Source organism: Tachypleus tridentatus, chromosome 9, assembly GCF_004210375.1.
Source record: "Tachypleus tridentatus isolate NWPU-2018 chromosome 9, ASM421037v1, whole genome shotgun sequence".
In the NCBI taxonomy this organism is placed as follows: domain Eukaryota; kingdom Metazoa; phylum Arthropoda; class Merostomata; order Xiphosura; family Limulidae; genus Tachypleus; species Tachypleus tridentatus.
Genome location: NC_134833.1, coordinates 71,943,187 through 71,958,348, shown reverse-complemented (window position 1 = coordinate 71,958,348; position 15,162 = coordinate 71,943,187). Strand labels below are relative to the sequence as shown.

Here is a 15,162-nt window from a genome sequence, read left to right as displayed (position 1 = left end):
ACTCTCATATTTGTCTCCCTCTTTTTCTTAACAATTCAGAGCACGAAATAAACGAATATCTGAGGAAAGCTGTTTGCTTAAAAAGTAAATCCCGGTACTGCCTATTATTTCTTTCTGCCAATCAGTACATGGGAATATATACTTAATTTGCTTGTATATATCAGATTTTTTACTCGTTTATCAAAACTCCATTTAATTATAATTATGAAAGGGAGATCAACAAGTACTTTAGTGAGTTTACTTTATAGAATATTTATATTCGGAAAAGTTTTTTTCTTCTTTGCGGATTAACATAATATTTCTAATCCTTGAATACCTCATATTCTAATGGATTATAAAAAGAAGAAAAATCCAGATTAAAACGTCAATCATAATTGAAAACCATGATCAAAAACTTTTATTAAAACCATTTTACATGTAAACACAAATTACATGCTTTCACTTGCTATCTGTTATTAATTAAATTGAAAGGCCGTTGGAAAGAACATTTGTTAAGCTTTTAAACTGTGCATAAATAAGAACATATACAGTTAGTTGTTGCTGTTTTTTTGTTTGTTGAATTTTGCGCAAAGGCACTCTAAGGCTATCTGCACTAACCGTCCTTAATTTAGAAGTTATAGATTGGAGGGAATGAAGTTAGTCAAAACCACCTACCGTCAACACTTGGATTACTCTTTACTAATGCGATTGACTGTCACATTAGCCCCCTTAGCTAAAAATGGCGAAATGTTCAGTAAAAGGAAGTCAATCTATTACCCGCATATTGAGAACCGGCGCCCTAATCACCAGGCTGTGCCAGGACAAAGTAATTTTAATTGAATTTTTTATTTATTTTACGTGGTAGCCGTTAGGGGGAAATTTATTAAGAAAATTATATAAATGAGTATCAATTAATGGTTGTGATTTAACGATAAAATATTACTTCAGCATAACTTGTTTGAACAAATAAATTATTTTAAAAACATAACATAATGTTTAGGAGCAAAAAGGGACCTACTGGGCCATCCAGGCTATCTTATCCTTTAAACTAAACTAACATTATTAATTTAAAAAAAAACTTCAAAACCAGCCTTTTCCATTTATCTAGTTATTAAAAGAATTTAAGCTCACTTAAGTTTCCTGCCTCCACAATATCCAAAGGCAACCCGTTCCAAAGACCAATTATCCTGTTAAAAAATAAAAGTGCCTTAGCTGAAGATTACTCTTATCCTGCCAATATTTATAATTGTGTCCACTTGTCACACCAATTTTAACAATATTAAATAACTCAATCAAATCACTTTAACTTTTCTTGTTTATTTCAAGAGAAAACAATTTCATAAATCTTAACCTCTATTCGTACGAAAACTTCTCCTTTAAGGCATTATCGTAGTAGCCCTCTTTTGAGTCTTTCCCAACAATTCAATGTCCTTCCTTAAGTAAAGAGCCCAGGACTGAACACAGTACTTCAAATGTGGCCAAGCCAATAATCTATATAATTTCACCTGCCATTTATTTGCGAAACTAACAAATTATCAATATCTATTGTAAATCAGCAGCATCCTCTTCATAGCCAGCAACACCCAATACTCTAATATCATCTGCAATTGTAAGTAATTTATTGACTTTTCCTTTATCTGTAAGATTGATTTAAATCAAAGAAGAGCAAAGGTCTTAAGACTGAGCCCTGAGGTACCACACTTGTGACATTAATCCAGTTTAACTGAACTCTATTTGTAACAACACTTTACTTTTTTCCATCTAGCCACTTCTCTAATAGAAACTCAAATGCATTCAATTTTTTTGCTATTATCTTTGATATCCTCAACCTCAACGGGATATAACTCACATTTTACATAAAAAGCCACTCCTCCCTCTTTCTTTAGCAATACACCCCTATTAAATAACTTATAATTCAGTATTTCAAATAAATTTCTGTTATCCAAATCATCTACGTTTAATATGTTTCAGTTATTTCCTTGGTCCCTACCAGTGCTCTAAGGTCATGAATTTTATTTCTTATACTTCTAATATTACATTAATAACAATTAAGCCTACTCATAAAACTACTTCAACACACATTTCATATGTTAAATTTTTCTACCTTTTTTTTGCAGTTAGGTTATACTGGTCTTTATCACTGTCTAGTCTAAGTTTACAATTTTCCTTACAGCTGAGTTAATAGCTCTTACAAACAAGTCAGCCTCTAATGTATTTAAATGCAAACCATCCGTTCTAAAAAGCTCTCCTTTCCCACTTAACTGATACCACAAGTCCAACCAGCCAATCGGATTTTCCTTACATATTAACCTAAGCCTAGTATCAACAATAGTGCCCTAATTATAAATTCTTCCCCGCAATTAAGTTTAGGCTCTTTTCTTTAAATGCCTTTATCAACCCTTTCTACTTTTCAATTAGCTCCTCTGACCTACTTTTCACTGGTCATTAACCCCTACATGCAAAACTAAACCTGCATCATTGCTAGCCCCTTTTAATATATTTCTTACTCTATCAGTTACATCCTTCACCCAAGCCCCTGTGTAGCACAATTTAATTCTTTTCTCCCTATTTATCCCACAGACTATCCTATCCACATGCTTTGTCAAGGAATCATCTATAACTATAACCTTTTAAAGTTTATCCTTCTCTCCAAATAGTTTTTCTCTGCATAAGCAAATGGTTGAAATCTGTTACTCAACGGAATATGCTCATCACAATTAAATTCACTACTCTTAGCTCTAATATTATTGTTCATAATTTTTTGAAAGTGATTGTTAGCTTATGTATGCTTTTCATGTAAAAAGTTTAAACACCATTTCAAATTCTGCTGACATTTCCCACAACATACACTTCTCTTTATCCATTGCCTCCAACAGATTGCACATGTTCACTTCTAGCTTTCTTAGAAGTACATACCTCTCCCGAGTTCCCAAATAAAACCAACTCATTTCCACCTATCATACCTAACAAATTTCTTCATTAGTCTTAACATTTGTATTGGTAGCCTGGGAATAAAAACACAACCCTAAATACCAATAACCTATTGACAACACTGTCATGCCAAACGTTTAAGAATCAAATATGTTACAGAATTTTATCAATACTTTATCTTCACAATTCAGTTTACCTTCAATTGTATAGAAACGCGCAATAACTATTATTTACTTTAGTTGATATTTATGTAATAATGCAGTGTATTTGGTATCGTTTATAACCTACCTATAAGCTGAATTTAAACTAATAAATCTAAACTTAAGTAACCATATTTATACATAAAACATGAAGAGACAATTATATAGTCCCTAGATTGTATTTATTTAATAAGACAATGTATTTAACCAGTAACTGGAAATCATAACATATCCAGATGTTAACTAAGCTTTTAAGAATCATAGTGTGGAATAATGAATAACTGATTGAAATTTTAATAAGTATTAATCACGATAAATTATCTATTAACTATAGTAAAATATGTCTGAGCTGTTTGACTAGTTCACTTCGTGAACCATTCATCTTCACAGATTTTCTTTGTTTCAGGGAATTAACGCTTTTTTCTAATCACTGAATACCTGATTTCATGAATTATAAGAAATAAAAACAACTTAAACATAAATCATATTACATGCTTAAATTTGGCAGATACAGGGCGTGGTCCATTAGCTAACTTGCCGGGCTACAAATCCAAGGGCGAAGGAAGCATTTGCGTCCTAACCGCGAAAATATATATTTATATAAAATCGCGCAATACCTTTGAAACCGTGTATTCGCTATAACAATAACAGTCAATTCCCACTGTTCGGTGAAACAAGAGTATCCCAAAAGTCAGGGATGAAAACTGTTGAATAGCTAGCTACCTTCCTTTTAGTTTATTAGTTTAAAACTAGGAATGATTAGTGCAGGTTGTTCCTGAATACCTATGCGCAAATATCCGAAAAGAAACAATCATTTGGTAAGTTTTTATATTTTTTATGTAAGTTCATAAAAATTAATATCAGTTGGTTCGATAATTTTCTTGTTCATTTATTAGTTCTGTGAAGATATTAATAACATTGTTTCGATCCTTTATAAAACAGCTCTGAAATTACTAAATTGAAAGAAAAGTTTTAAGAGCCTAAGTGATTTAGCACTTTACCTTGAAAAGAAAAGGAGTAATGAAGTTGCAATGAAAGACAAATTAAAAGAAATTACACTAATATGTACATCAAATTAATGTCATTAAAAACACTTTACATTTCCATTAGAAATGGAAGTAGTAGTAATAGAAATTTTATACATATAATTTAGGTTCTAAAAATAATGAAGAGAAAACTAAAGTTATGACAAAAAACAGGAGTGAAAGAATAAAAAAAAATCACTGTTTAAATTTTTAACTTAATAATTTAGTTTTCAGCTCTGTTTTAAATCGTTCCAGTCATCTTGAAACTAAAAGTTAAAACTTGCAAGGTAGATATAAAAGTTTATTACAATTATTCTCTCAGCACCATGTTAAAGTACTTGTAGCCTTTCGCAAAGAATAAAGTGAAGTATTAAATAACTAGCGTAAAAACAACTGTCAAGTGATATTTACACATTAGCGTCGTGATATGCATTCAGAGAGAAACAACCGTGTATAATAATGTTCAGGCTTTGTTACAAATTTTTTTGACAAAAACGTTACATTTGTTTTATTTTGTTCAATATATAAGATTATATCTTTCCTAAGCTTTTTTGCTGCAGTAGGGTGCAACAAAACTCGCTTAATCTCGCGAAAACACCTAAGATAAAATAAAATTAACTTCAAATTATTTTCAGTTTGCTAAACTATATCACTCTGTGTAGTAATACGCAAATGCCAAGTGTAAAAAAAACAACTACTTCATGTAGGAATGCCTACAGTCAACATGATTCGCTTAACTGGTACCATACGTCAAGTAAAATAAACCTGTTTGATAACAGTTAATCACAAATCTGACAGGAACATCTTAAACATACATTTTTAGCTGTTAGTATCATGTTCTGTAACAAATGTAGAAAATCCAGTTAAAAATATATTGCAAAGAGAAGATGAACATAACATTTTATCTCTCTCATCCTTCCTTTTTCTTTTGTAAACATTTCACAAATCTAGATTTTGTGTGTGCTTGGTTAGTTATTGTCTTAATTTAGATAGCTTATGACTAGATTTATATAAATAAATTTACAAAGACAATTTTAAGCTAATTTAAATTTATTGATAGAAGTATTATATTTTAATCGAATCTATGTTTACAACTTTCTTGAGATTGAAATATTTACAAAACACTCAAATACGTCTCAGAAGGAGTTCGAGAAGTTTACTTCATGATTCTCCTTGCGGTGCCAACCATTAAGAAGACATGATATAGCTGCTTTAAATCTTTAGCCTCGCGTAACGCAATTAATTAGCAGATCAGGTAACATTTGACAGCCAAGGTGAAAGGCCTGAAAGCGTAAGCCTGTTGGGTGGGGAGTCCAGATCTTTTGGGCCCCTACCCTTTAATGTGACATGAAAATCTTTAACAATGCCTTTGCTCCTGCCACAGTCAGTGTGCGAAGGCCATGTATATGGCGTGAACGACGCGAGCTACCTGAAAGTCCCAAATGTATGAGGATTTTCGAATACTTAAAATTACTGTACCTACTTTGGACACCTTGATGGCAACTCAAGCGAGGGGAATTCTATTCACATGCTTTAATCTCAACACTCCATTCCTAAGTCCGTAGATCTTTCTAAAGGCAGGAGGACAGAGACACCACTCTAGTGTGTGTTGTGCTTTGTACACAACGACTGGTTTGCTTTTCTTCTACATCGTGGAATTCGTTCTGTCTATTTCTCGTACTTGTAAATAATAAAAATAAGAGCAATGAGGCGTTTTCTTTCGTAGTCCTATTCTTAAATGGTTTTCTTTGCTTTTGACCAAAGCAAATACAACACTCTTAACGGAGTTTGTTTTTTTTCTCACTTGTTGTAAGTACGGTTTTAGCTACCGTTGATATCCAAAGAAGTTAAACTCCACTTGGTCAAATAGCTAGTCTCGTTATCGCTATTCGTTATCTCCATATGGTAAAGATAAAATAGTTACAGGTCCTCTAGCTCTTTTAATCAATTCCCAATGTATACAATTACTAACCACGATAATGTTTTAGAGTATCCGCCATCTCTGTAGAAACTTCTGAAGAGTTTTTGAATAAAAGATACTTACATGGATATTCAGTAATGGGTAAGAGTAGTAGTACATTCGCATGATTGTACCAACACAACATTTGTAATACTAATATGTTCCAATGTACTAAATTGAATCAGGTAATGCCATTATATTAGTGTGCATCTACTAAAAAACATTCTAACATCAAAATATTAACTTGAATATATTATAAAACAATTGTATTGTAAAACAATTGCTGTTAGAACAGTTACCATGTGAATACATTCACATACTTTATCAAAGCAAATATTATTTTGCTATCATCATACTTACGCAGGTATGCCATCAAAATAATTTTATCGTCAGTATATTAAAGTGTACAAGAGCACAATAATGTGTGTGTTTTCTTTTATGGTAAAGCCACATCGGATTATCTGCTGCGTTCACCGAAGTGAATAGAACCGCTGATCTTCGCGTTGTAAATCCGAAAACATACAGTTGTCCCACCAAGAGACGCACAATAACGTTAAAATCGTCATATTCAAGTATGTTAATAGGTTTACCGAAACGCTTTAAGTCTAAACTGACGTTTCTCTCTATAAATGATTGAAATTAGTTACTTTATCTCAACATTTTAAACATATTTATTTATAACAATGCACAGATACAACATTTTGAATATAACAAATGTATGGAAAACTATGTCAGACTTGATAATTTTATTTTACATTTTTTTAGGTTTTTACAGTTTCTTTGAAAGTTTTGATGTAATTTATGATATCCAGATGGTCAGATGTTAGGGCACTCATAATGTAAGGGTCGCAGGTTCGAATCCCTGTCACACCAAACATGCTCGCCCTTTCAGCCGCAAGGGTATTATAATGTCACAGTCAATTCCACTATTCGTTGGTAAAAGAGTAGTCCAAGAGTTGGAGGCGGGTGGTGATGACTAGCTGCCTTCGCTCTAGTCTTACACTACTAAATTAAGGAGGGCTAGCGCAGATAGTCCTCGTGTAGCTTTGCGCGAAAATTCCAAAAGCAAACAAACAAAATTTTCTAGTCATAACCATTGACCAACTTGTTACAAGATAATAATAATCATAGATAATTTATGTAGACGGTTTTGAAAGAGTGACTGAAACGACAAAGAATCCACTGGGATATTAAAATATTTTGGTATCTGAAAAACTTATTTAATGAGACAATTGTGTAAATTTCTTAGAAAACGTTTGTGGAAGATATATGTTCTCACATTTTTCTTTTCTTTTATCGTTTCTGTCTCTATAACGGGACCTTCGTCGGGTCAAGAAAGAAGACATCAAAATAGAGAACGAAACATTATCAAAAGGAAAAGAGAGCACGTCAAATAATTTCTCGCCTATAGTAGGTTTCCAAATTTCTCAAACTTAAAAATAACATGCCGCTAAAGGCTTTTAGTGTGTTTCTTCCCAACTTTAAAAGAACGTCGTAGTATTAAACGTATTTAATGTGTTTCAATTAAATAGTTACACCGTGAAAATTCCATAAATTGTAAAGTTGTGTAAATTAAACGACCACGTGGCGCTATCAGTTTTATCTATAGCAAAATTGCTTTGTTAAGTTGTTAGTACAGAAAGTAGGCAGTTGCTGTACATTTCTTACTTAAGTTGGTTAGTGTGCGGTCTGTGTATCCGAGAGTTCAAGGTCTGCGTCCAGATGGTGAAAATCGTGATCCACATTATGAGGTCATAGGTCATATGAGAACTGATGATGGGTAATATTGACAAGCTTTTCCTTTAGTTCAGCAGTTTTAAATTATAACTTTTAGAGCAGCTAACCCATGTGTAGCTTTGAAACCAACAAATTGAGTTAGCTAATTTCGGAGAAGCAAAGAAATGATGATGTAAAACGTGTACACACGATGCTAATTTACAGCCTTGCAAACAAAATATCCTTTAAAAGATTGAATAACTATTCCGATATATGGTGTTATAAGGAGTTGCATTGTACCTGTTTATGAATTATGTCTGCTACACAAAAAATTCCAGTGTTAAAACATTATTGTCTTTCTGAACAAAATAAAAGTTGTATAGGCAAAGAAATCTGTAGAACTGAAAGACTAAATACTTACTGCGCTTTACGGACTACCATGTTTGCCCCTGAAGAAAAAAAGATCCACCTTTTGAACGTGCTCGGGGTTATACAGTTTTATCATTTTAAAATCATGTTGATAGTTTATATTTTGGTACAGGATGACCAAGTGGTTAGTGCGCTTGACTTGCAATCTGAGCGTTGCAGGCTCAAATTCCCGCCATAACAAACATGCTCATCTTTTCGGGTTGTAATATCACAGTCAATCCTACTATCATTTGTAAAAAAGTAACCCAAGAGCTAACGGTGGGTGATGATGACTAGCTGCTTTCCCTCTTGTCTTCAATGTTAAATTATGGACGGCTAGCGCAGATAGCTCTTATGTAGCGAAATTCGAAGTGAAACTTTAGTTCTGCTTCCAGCTGACGAGTAACGGCCTATATAAACAATATAGGTTCTAACAATAGATTCGACTTATTCAGTTAGGAACTCACAAGAATTCGTTAACCATATTTCTAACCAAATTATATCCAAAAACGATGTCATGACGAATCCCGCCGTTGTGTCACTTTACCAAAATGCCTGCTAAGAATACCATGGAAGTAATACACAAAATATTAACTGACAGCATCTCATTTTCAACAATAATGTCCATTTGTATCTCATACATCATTAGTCTAGCTGAACATTTGTCTCGATGCAAATTAGTTACTCTGGAATGAACATATTACAATATGTTAGAAGGTACTTCAGTAGGTTCACATTTATTATATGCAGTAGCAGAAATGTTTATGTAGCCTTTTGAACGGACAATATCTTCATGAACTACGTATAGTGGTAAGATACGTTTACAATATGTTAATTTATCGACTCATGGAGAAGAAAAACTCAAAACCCTTCTTGCTCATCTGAACAGCCAATATAACAGCATTCAACTCCATAGAACTTGAAGTCATTAACACTGTTCCATACAATTCTCCTTAGGACTTGAAATCATTAACACTGTTCCATACAATTCTCCATAGAACTTGAAATCATTAACACTGTTCCATACAATTTTCCATAGAACTGGAAATCATTAACACTGTTCTATTCCTCATTGCTCTGGTTCACAAAAACGAAAGTTTGCCACTACCGCTTATCGGAAATAAACTCAAACAAATAAATATCTAAATTTTTGTTCATGCCATACATTTGCTGTGAAAACTGAGATTATTAAAATACTAAAATCTAGAGCTATATGCTTCTTCTTTTACCTAGATGAAAAACTTGAGACGATTTTCAGGGATAACAGTTATCCAGAGGAAACAAATCACCATGTATTATATGTTTCACCAATCTCAATTACTAATGAATCACAACCTGAAAATCACAAGTATTTATTCCTTACATATCATACCTAGGAGAAAACCTTCGTATAATAATGAATAAACCTAACATCATCGTAGACTTCGTCAGTCCTCTTACGCTATGTGACAGTCTTACGAGGGTAAAGTCCCAGTTTTCAGTCCCCTCACAAAAAACATGGGTTAAAAATAATAAACAATTCACTGGAAAACACAAGGCCCATTATAGGTAAGATTCAAAGAAAACTCATGAGATATTAAGAACAGTGCTATAAATAGATTTTTTACAGGTTTCACGTTCAGGAAAATGGACTTATAAGACACCTACAAATGCAAAAATAACAGAAAAAAAGAACACCAAACGGAAAAAAAAAATATATCAAAGACGCTATTCCAATCCAAGCACAAGACATTATACCACCAGTTGTTATCAATCAAATTGATATTAAAATACGTTTCAATAGTTGTGACAATGGACAATCATATTTTGCGAAGAACTATATAATATATTTGCTATCAAGACGAAACAGATTTTATGAGACAAAGTATTTTATTTGCTGAATTCCGTGATAAGGTAATACTATTTTAATTTAAAATGAATTAGAATAAATTACTTTGTTTATAATTTTTCATTTCTCTTTTCCCGAAGAACAGAAACTAAAGTAGTATTTATTTAAGAATCGTGACCTTTCAGAATAATAACAGTTAGACCATAAAAAAATGTAGTCTCTTTATGAAAATATCATACTTGATATTTCTTATAATCTTCTTATAGCTGAAAAGAAAATCAAGAAATGATCTATAACATAAAATATGTTTAATATGTTTGAAGAAGGTAATTGCTGAACACTATCTGGTCGGTTTATATCTATATGTAACAATTCTTGACATCGTTGTGGTCTCGAGCAGAGGGACGGGAAACCTATTGTATCAGCAATAGCTTGGGGTTAATACAAAAAGCCTTCTTCGTCTGAAACGTTTTGCTAATGGTTGAACGGACAGTTGATGATCCGTCGCAATAAGCCCCAACCAACTAATGATAAGGTAGATTACACTGCGCGGACGCCCATATACATCCAGTCGGAAGGCTGGTTCAGCTGCGTCTTTCCGGAGCTCTAGAATCCATCGTTACTAGAACCTGCGCACGTGAAGGGATCTGTGCTGATGGGTAAGCAGCTAATAGAAATTGAGTATTACATAACTGCGTTTGAATGAGCAAAAAAGAAACTAGACGTTACTATGAAAGATAACCAATACTCTCTTGAGTGGTCCTTGAATGTTTCTGAGGGTGTTGATGGTTGCTGTGACTATTAGGCTATGTCACGTAATTCATATGTTAGTTATTTAGAACAAATCAGAATAAATTCACATCAGAAGTTTGTTTTTCTGAAGTAACATTATTAAGTACTCTGGACTGGATTATATTTAAAGTAAAACAAAATATCTGAATTAATATTTCACCTATATTTGTTATCTGTAGTACGTGTAGATTAATTCTCTAAATATTAAAAATAAGAGTAAAGTATATGTAATAAAAAATGAAAGCGAATAAAAAATTAAAATTATTTGAAGAAAGATCACAGAAAAGAAAAATAATATCTTTTAGCGAGTTCGCGTTTTAAATAAAACATATCTATATGAAAGTTTACATTTTCTTGAAGTTTAACATTTCCGTTGTTTGTATTTTAGTATAAAACTGAGAGAGAGACATTAATTTCATAACACTACAGGTATCTCTAAAACAAGATATTTCATACTTATTACGTCTGGTGAAGTAATAACACAGATAAAATTTAAATATTTATGTTAAAAATTGCTCGTTTGAGTTGAGAAAATATTTTACGTAGAGGAGCGAACAACGTTTCGACCTTCGTTCATTGTCAGGTTCGCTCCTCTACGTAAAATATTTTCTCAACCAAACGTGCAGTTTTTACATTTATATTTTTCTCTACAAGTGAGTTTTCTCGACATCACAGATGAAGTTTAATAGACTAAAAGATATAACTACTTAAACTGAAAAGTTTGTTTATTTGTTTTGAATTTCGCGCAAAACTACACGAGTGCGAAATGCGCTGAACTTAAAATTACTTTATATTTTATGATAATATAATTGAACTGCTATGAAGTATTCTATTTGTACAGTGTGACAAACACAAATTGGATTTTGTTGTTCTATGTGAACATTATCACAGTAATGTTTAGGTGGTTTGAATAAACTTTTTTTTCTGCTTCCATTACCTAACACTTAATTTATTTAAATAAAGTTATGCTTGAAGTAATTTAAAAGCGTTGGTTTTTATATTTTTGCTTAGATCGTACATTAATCATCCAAGTACGCCAGATTAACACACAAGTTTGAACATCAAATAATTATCTATGACTCGTTTTTATATAATGATAAATTTAAATGTAATACATTCGGTTATAGTATAGCTTATCGTTTGGTAATCACTCGTGTAAGGCAGTATAAAAAAGAACGTCGAATCAAAAGTTACTCTACCAGATTTTATCACTTTTTATTCTCATAGGAACACTTGAAGGTGAAATGTTTTAGTATCACAGTTCTCAGAACTATAAGAATTGAAAGTTATCGTTAAGCGCGTAGACAGATCAATCACACCCGAAATACTGCGCGAAGTCCTATAATACACCGTTAGAGGACGCATGAAAGCGTGTTCGTAATAACATGTTTGTTAACACTTTATCATCGAGGTTGATTTGCAACAGATATTTTAGGTACGATTTGAAAAACAAAAAAGTCTGCTTTCAGGCCATTTTTAGAGAAAAAAAAGTTAATATAGAGCCAAAAACCAATATCTGTATCAACTTGTAAAATTGTAAAATATAATTTAGATCCTCAAAAATTATTTAAAATTTACTTATATTTTATAATTACTTCAAAATACATCAATTTCGTGAGTTTTTAAACACGAAAGCAATTTTCATATCAAAATAACAGTACACCAGTGAATATCAAATACAAATAAATTTCTATTTTTTATAAAAATTTCAAGCCCCCGTTTTATTCGTTTGTTTGTTTTAGAATTTCGCACAAAACTGCAGGAGGGCTATCTGCGCTAACCATCTGTAATTTAGGAGTGTGAGATTAGAGATAGCCATCACTATCCACCGCTAGCTGATCTTTTCCCAACAAATGGTGGGATTGACCGTCACGTTGTAACGCCCCTTGGGATCAAGTGGCGAGTATAGTTTGGTGTGACGGGATTCGAACCCACAACCCTTAGATTACGAGTCGAGCGCCTTAACCACTTAGCCTTGCAGGAGCTTCCTTTTTATTTTTAATGAAAGATTATAAAACAGTTTTAATATACCATTTTTGAATAAATATCATGTTACAAACTTTTATTTGAACATGTTGGAGATAATAGATAATATTAATTGAGTGCTGTCATGGACGGGAGTTATGTAAATTTATGATTAATGAAAGGTTACCCTAGAACATGAAAATTTGTTTCCCTTATACATCATTGTGACAAACACTTATAAAAACTGCAAACCACAAAATGTCAAACCAATAATTTTTCTGTGTCTCTGCAAAGATCCAACAAGCTATGAAACCAAATTTGGTGAAGCTCCATCAACTGGGGGTGAAGTAGTGGTGAAAAACGCCAATAAAAACTGAAAACGCAAACTATAAATTTGTATGTTACCTGCATAGACCTAATGAGCCTTCATACCAATTTTGGTGAAGGTCCATCCAAACCCTGCGAAATAATTACATGGACATACCAGTAGACAATACTACTACGTTCGTACGGACTGTTCTATTGGATCGCTCAATACCACTTGGCTTACACTTCAAAAATAATATTTTCTCTATAATAAAGTAACAACATAATTTTTAAAGCACAGTCATTTTTGAAGTACATGACAATTTTTAATAATTAACACAACTCTAATTTCTTAGTTAAATTTTTCTAAGTGTTTACGTAGAACTCGTAATTCTATTATCAAGTAAAGTATTGAGTGATAAGTTACATTTTCTCTTAACTGAATCATGTAGATCTATTTTGGGTTTTTAAAAGGTATTTTCTGCTCATCTTGTAATAAGTTAAGCATGCATTTCAAAATCACAACCAAGGGTTATTAAACATTTTAATGTCAACTACATGTTTGCTTTGTCAAATTCATATTCTTATGTTTCAATTACTTTGAGTTATTTCGCGTTTTACACATATTTTGGTTTTGGTTTCGTGTTCAAGTGGTCGATCTCGCGTTTGTTTTATGTATGTTTTTTGATAAACTACAGAGGATTTTAAAACTTTAAGGTGTAATTTTATGACAACTTTTATGTACATTGCAATTGCAATTAGTCATTAAAATTACTGAAAAAATCTTAAAGCATAAATTATGAAGTTGCTTTTGTCGAACAACTGATTTTTAGTGGTTTTTAGAAGTCCGTTAATATGAAAAGCGCTTATATTTTCATTTCAACGTGAAACGTAATTATGATACCCAAAGTTATATATCTACATTTGCTAAATCAAGATCACTGATTTTTTCTTTTTTTATTTAGTCTTTGGATCTCCATGCAAGAGTGTCATAAAATTAGTTCGAATTTTATAATTTGAATACCATCCAGAACTCTCCTCCGACGATTACTGTGAATGGTATGACAAGTTAATTCAGTTTCGGTGATCACCGTAAACATGAAAAAGAAGAAAACTGGATGTGTTTCAAGCTACAAAATCTGAGATATTAATAAAATGCATTATAATATAATTCTAAAAGTCTGAAAACTACCACGGATATTTTATTTTTTAATCTCTTGGGTTTGAGTAATTTATTCGAGCCTAATGTCTATTACGGAACTACTTCACGGGAATGTACAGTACTGTAAAATTCTGTCCTAAATTTCAAAATGATTAAGTAACCTGACTAACGTGAAAAATTATTTTAGCTTGTGACGCTCGTTATTAATAATAGTCGAAGCATTTGTAGAAAGAAGCTTTCAGGTAGTTACGGTTTTCATAGGACAGAGAAAATATTGACGTTTTTTGTCACAGCTATTTTGTTAAAATTAAAATTATAGTTTCACTCTTAAAGTTGGCATAGCCTTCTCCATATTATCTAATATTTTTAAATATTTTTTTTTTACGGTAAGAAACTTCTCTTGTTTTTATTTAATAAAAGATTCAACGTTTCATTTCATAGCTTCTTCAGGAGCATTCACAAAGCTTTGTACTGTCAGTTTCGATTTCTGGTTTAGTGATCGCTCCTGAAGAAGCTATAAAGGGAAACATTGAGTGTCTAATTAAATAAAAGCATCATTTTGGTGTTATAAAGTCGTTTATTTCTAATATTAATAGGTTTTTCTATACACTAATATGCACTGCAAGAATTAAATAAAAACTTCTCTTACATAATTGCTGACTTAATCCTTTTTAGCCCTGTTATAAAAATCAAAACCAACAGTAAATAAGTTCACTACTGATTTAAATCTGAAGGATCTGCTAATAATTTTTTCACTGATTTATGCTGAAAGATAAAGTTTGCCCAAACACTGACCAATCTTGAATCCTATCTTCGAAGATTTAATTGATCAATAGTATTTTTGTAGTCTGTCTTTGGAATAAAAATAAAAGAAATTGTAATCATCCGTA

The 15,162-nt window shown here is 32.1% G+C and overlaps 1 protein-coding gene and 2 long non-coding RNA genes across 9 annotated transcripts in view; 2 read left to right on the top strand and 1 right to left on the bottom strand.

The window, feature by feature from the left end:
- The window catches only part of LOC143225473 (uncharacterized), a 24,155-nt gene extending 18,447 nt beyond the window's left edge, over positions 1-5,708 (bottom strand). Inside the window, exon 1 of the long non-coding RNA XR_013013870.1 lies at positions 5,619-5,708. This is a non-coding gene — a long non-coding RNA (uncharacterized LOC143225473). The remainder of the gene's footprint in view (positions 1-5,618) is intronic.
- The window catches only part of LOC143225469 (uncharacterized), a 159,926-nt gene that overhangs the window by 18,293 nt on the left and 126,471 nt on the right, over positions 1-15,162 (top strand). The window contains exon 1 of one of the 6 annotated variants that reach the window (XM_076454941.1): positions 10,293-10,706. The exons of the other annotated variants lie outside the window; for them this stretch is intronic. Within the exon in view, the coding sequence (XP_076311056.1) occupies positions 10,703-10,706 (4 nt within the window). The 5' untranslated portion in view covers positions 10,293-10,702. Of the gene's footprint in view, positions 1-10,292; positions 10,707-15,162 lie in introns of those variants that run through there. 6 annotated transcript variants of the gene reach the window in all.
- LOC143225471 (uncharacterized) overlaps positions 1-15,162 on the top strand; it is a 26,455-nt gene extending 11,293 nt beyond the window's left edge. The window contains exons 4-5 of one of the 2 annotated variants that reach the window (XR_013013866.1): positions 7,431-7,505; positions 14,076-15,162. This is a non-coding gene — a long non-coding RNA (uncharacterized LOC143225471). The remainder of the gene's footprint in view (positions 1-7,430; positions 7,506-14,075) is intronic. The other variant, XR_013013867.1, reaches the window with a different exon arrangement.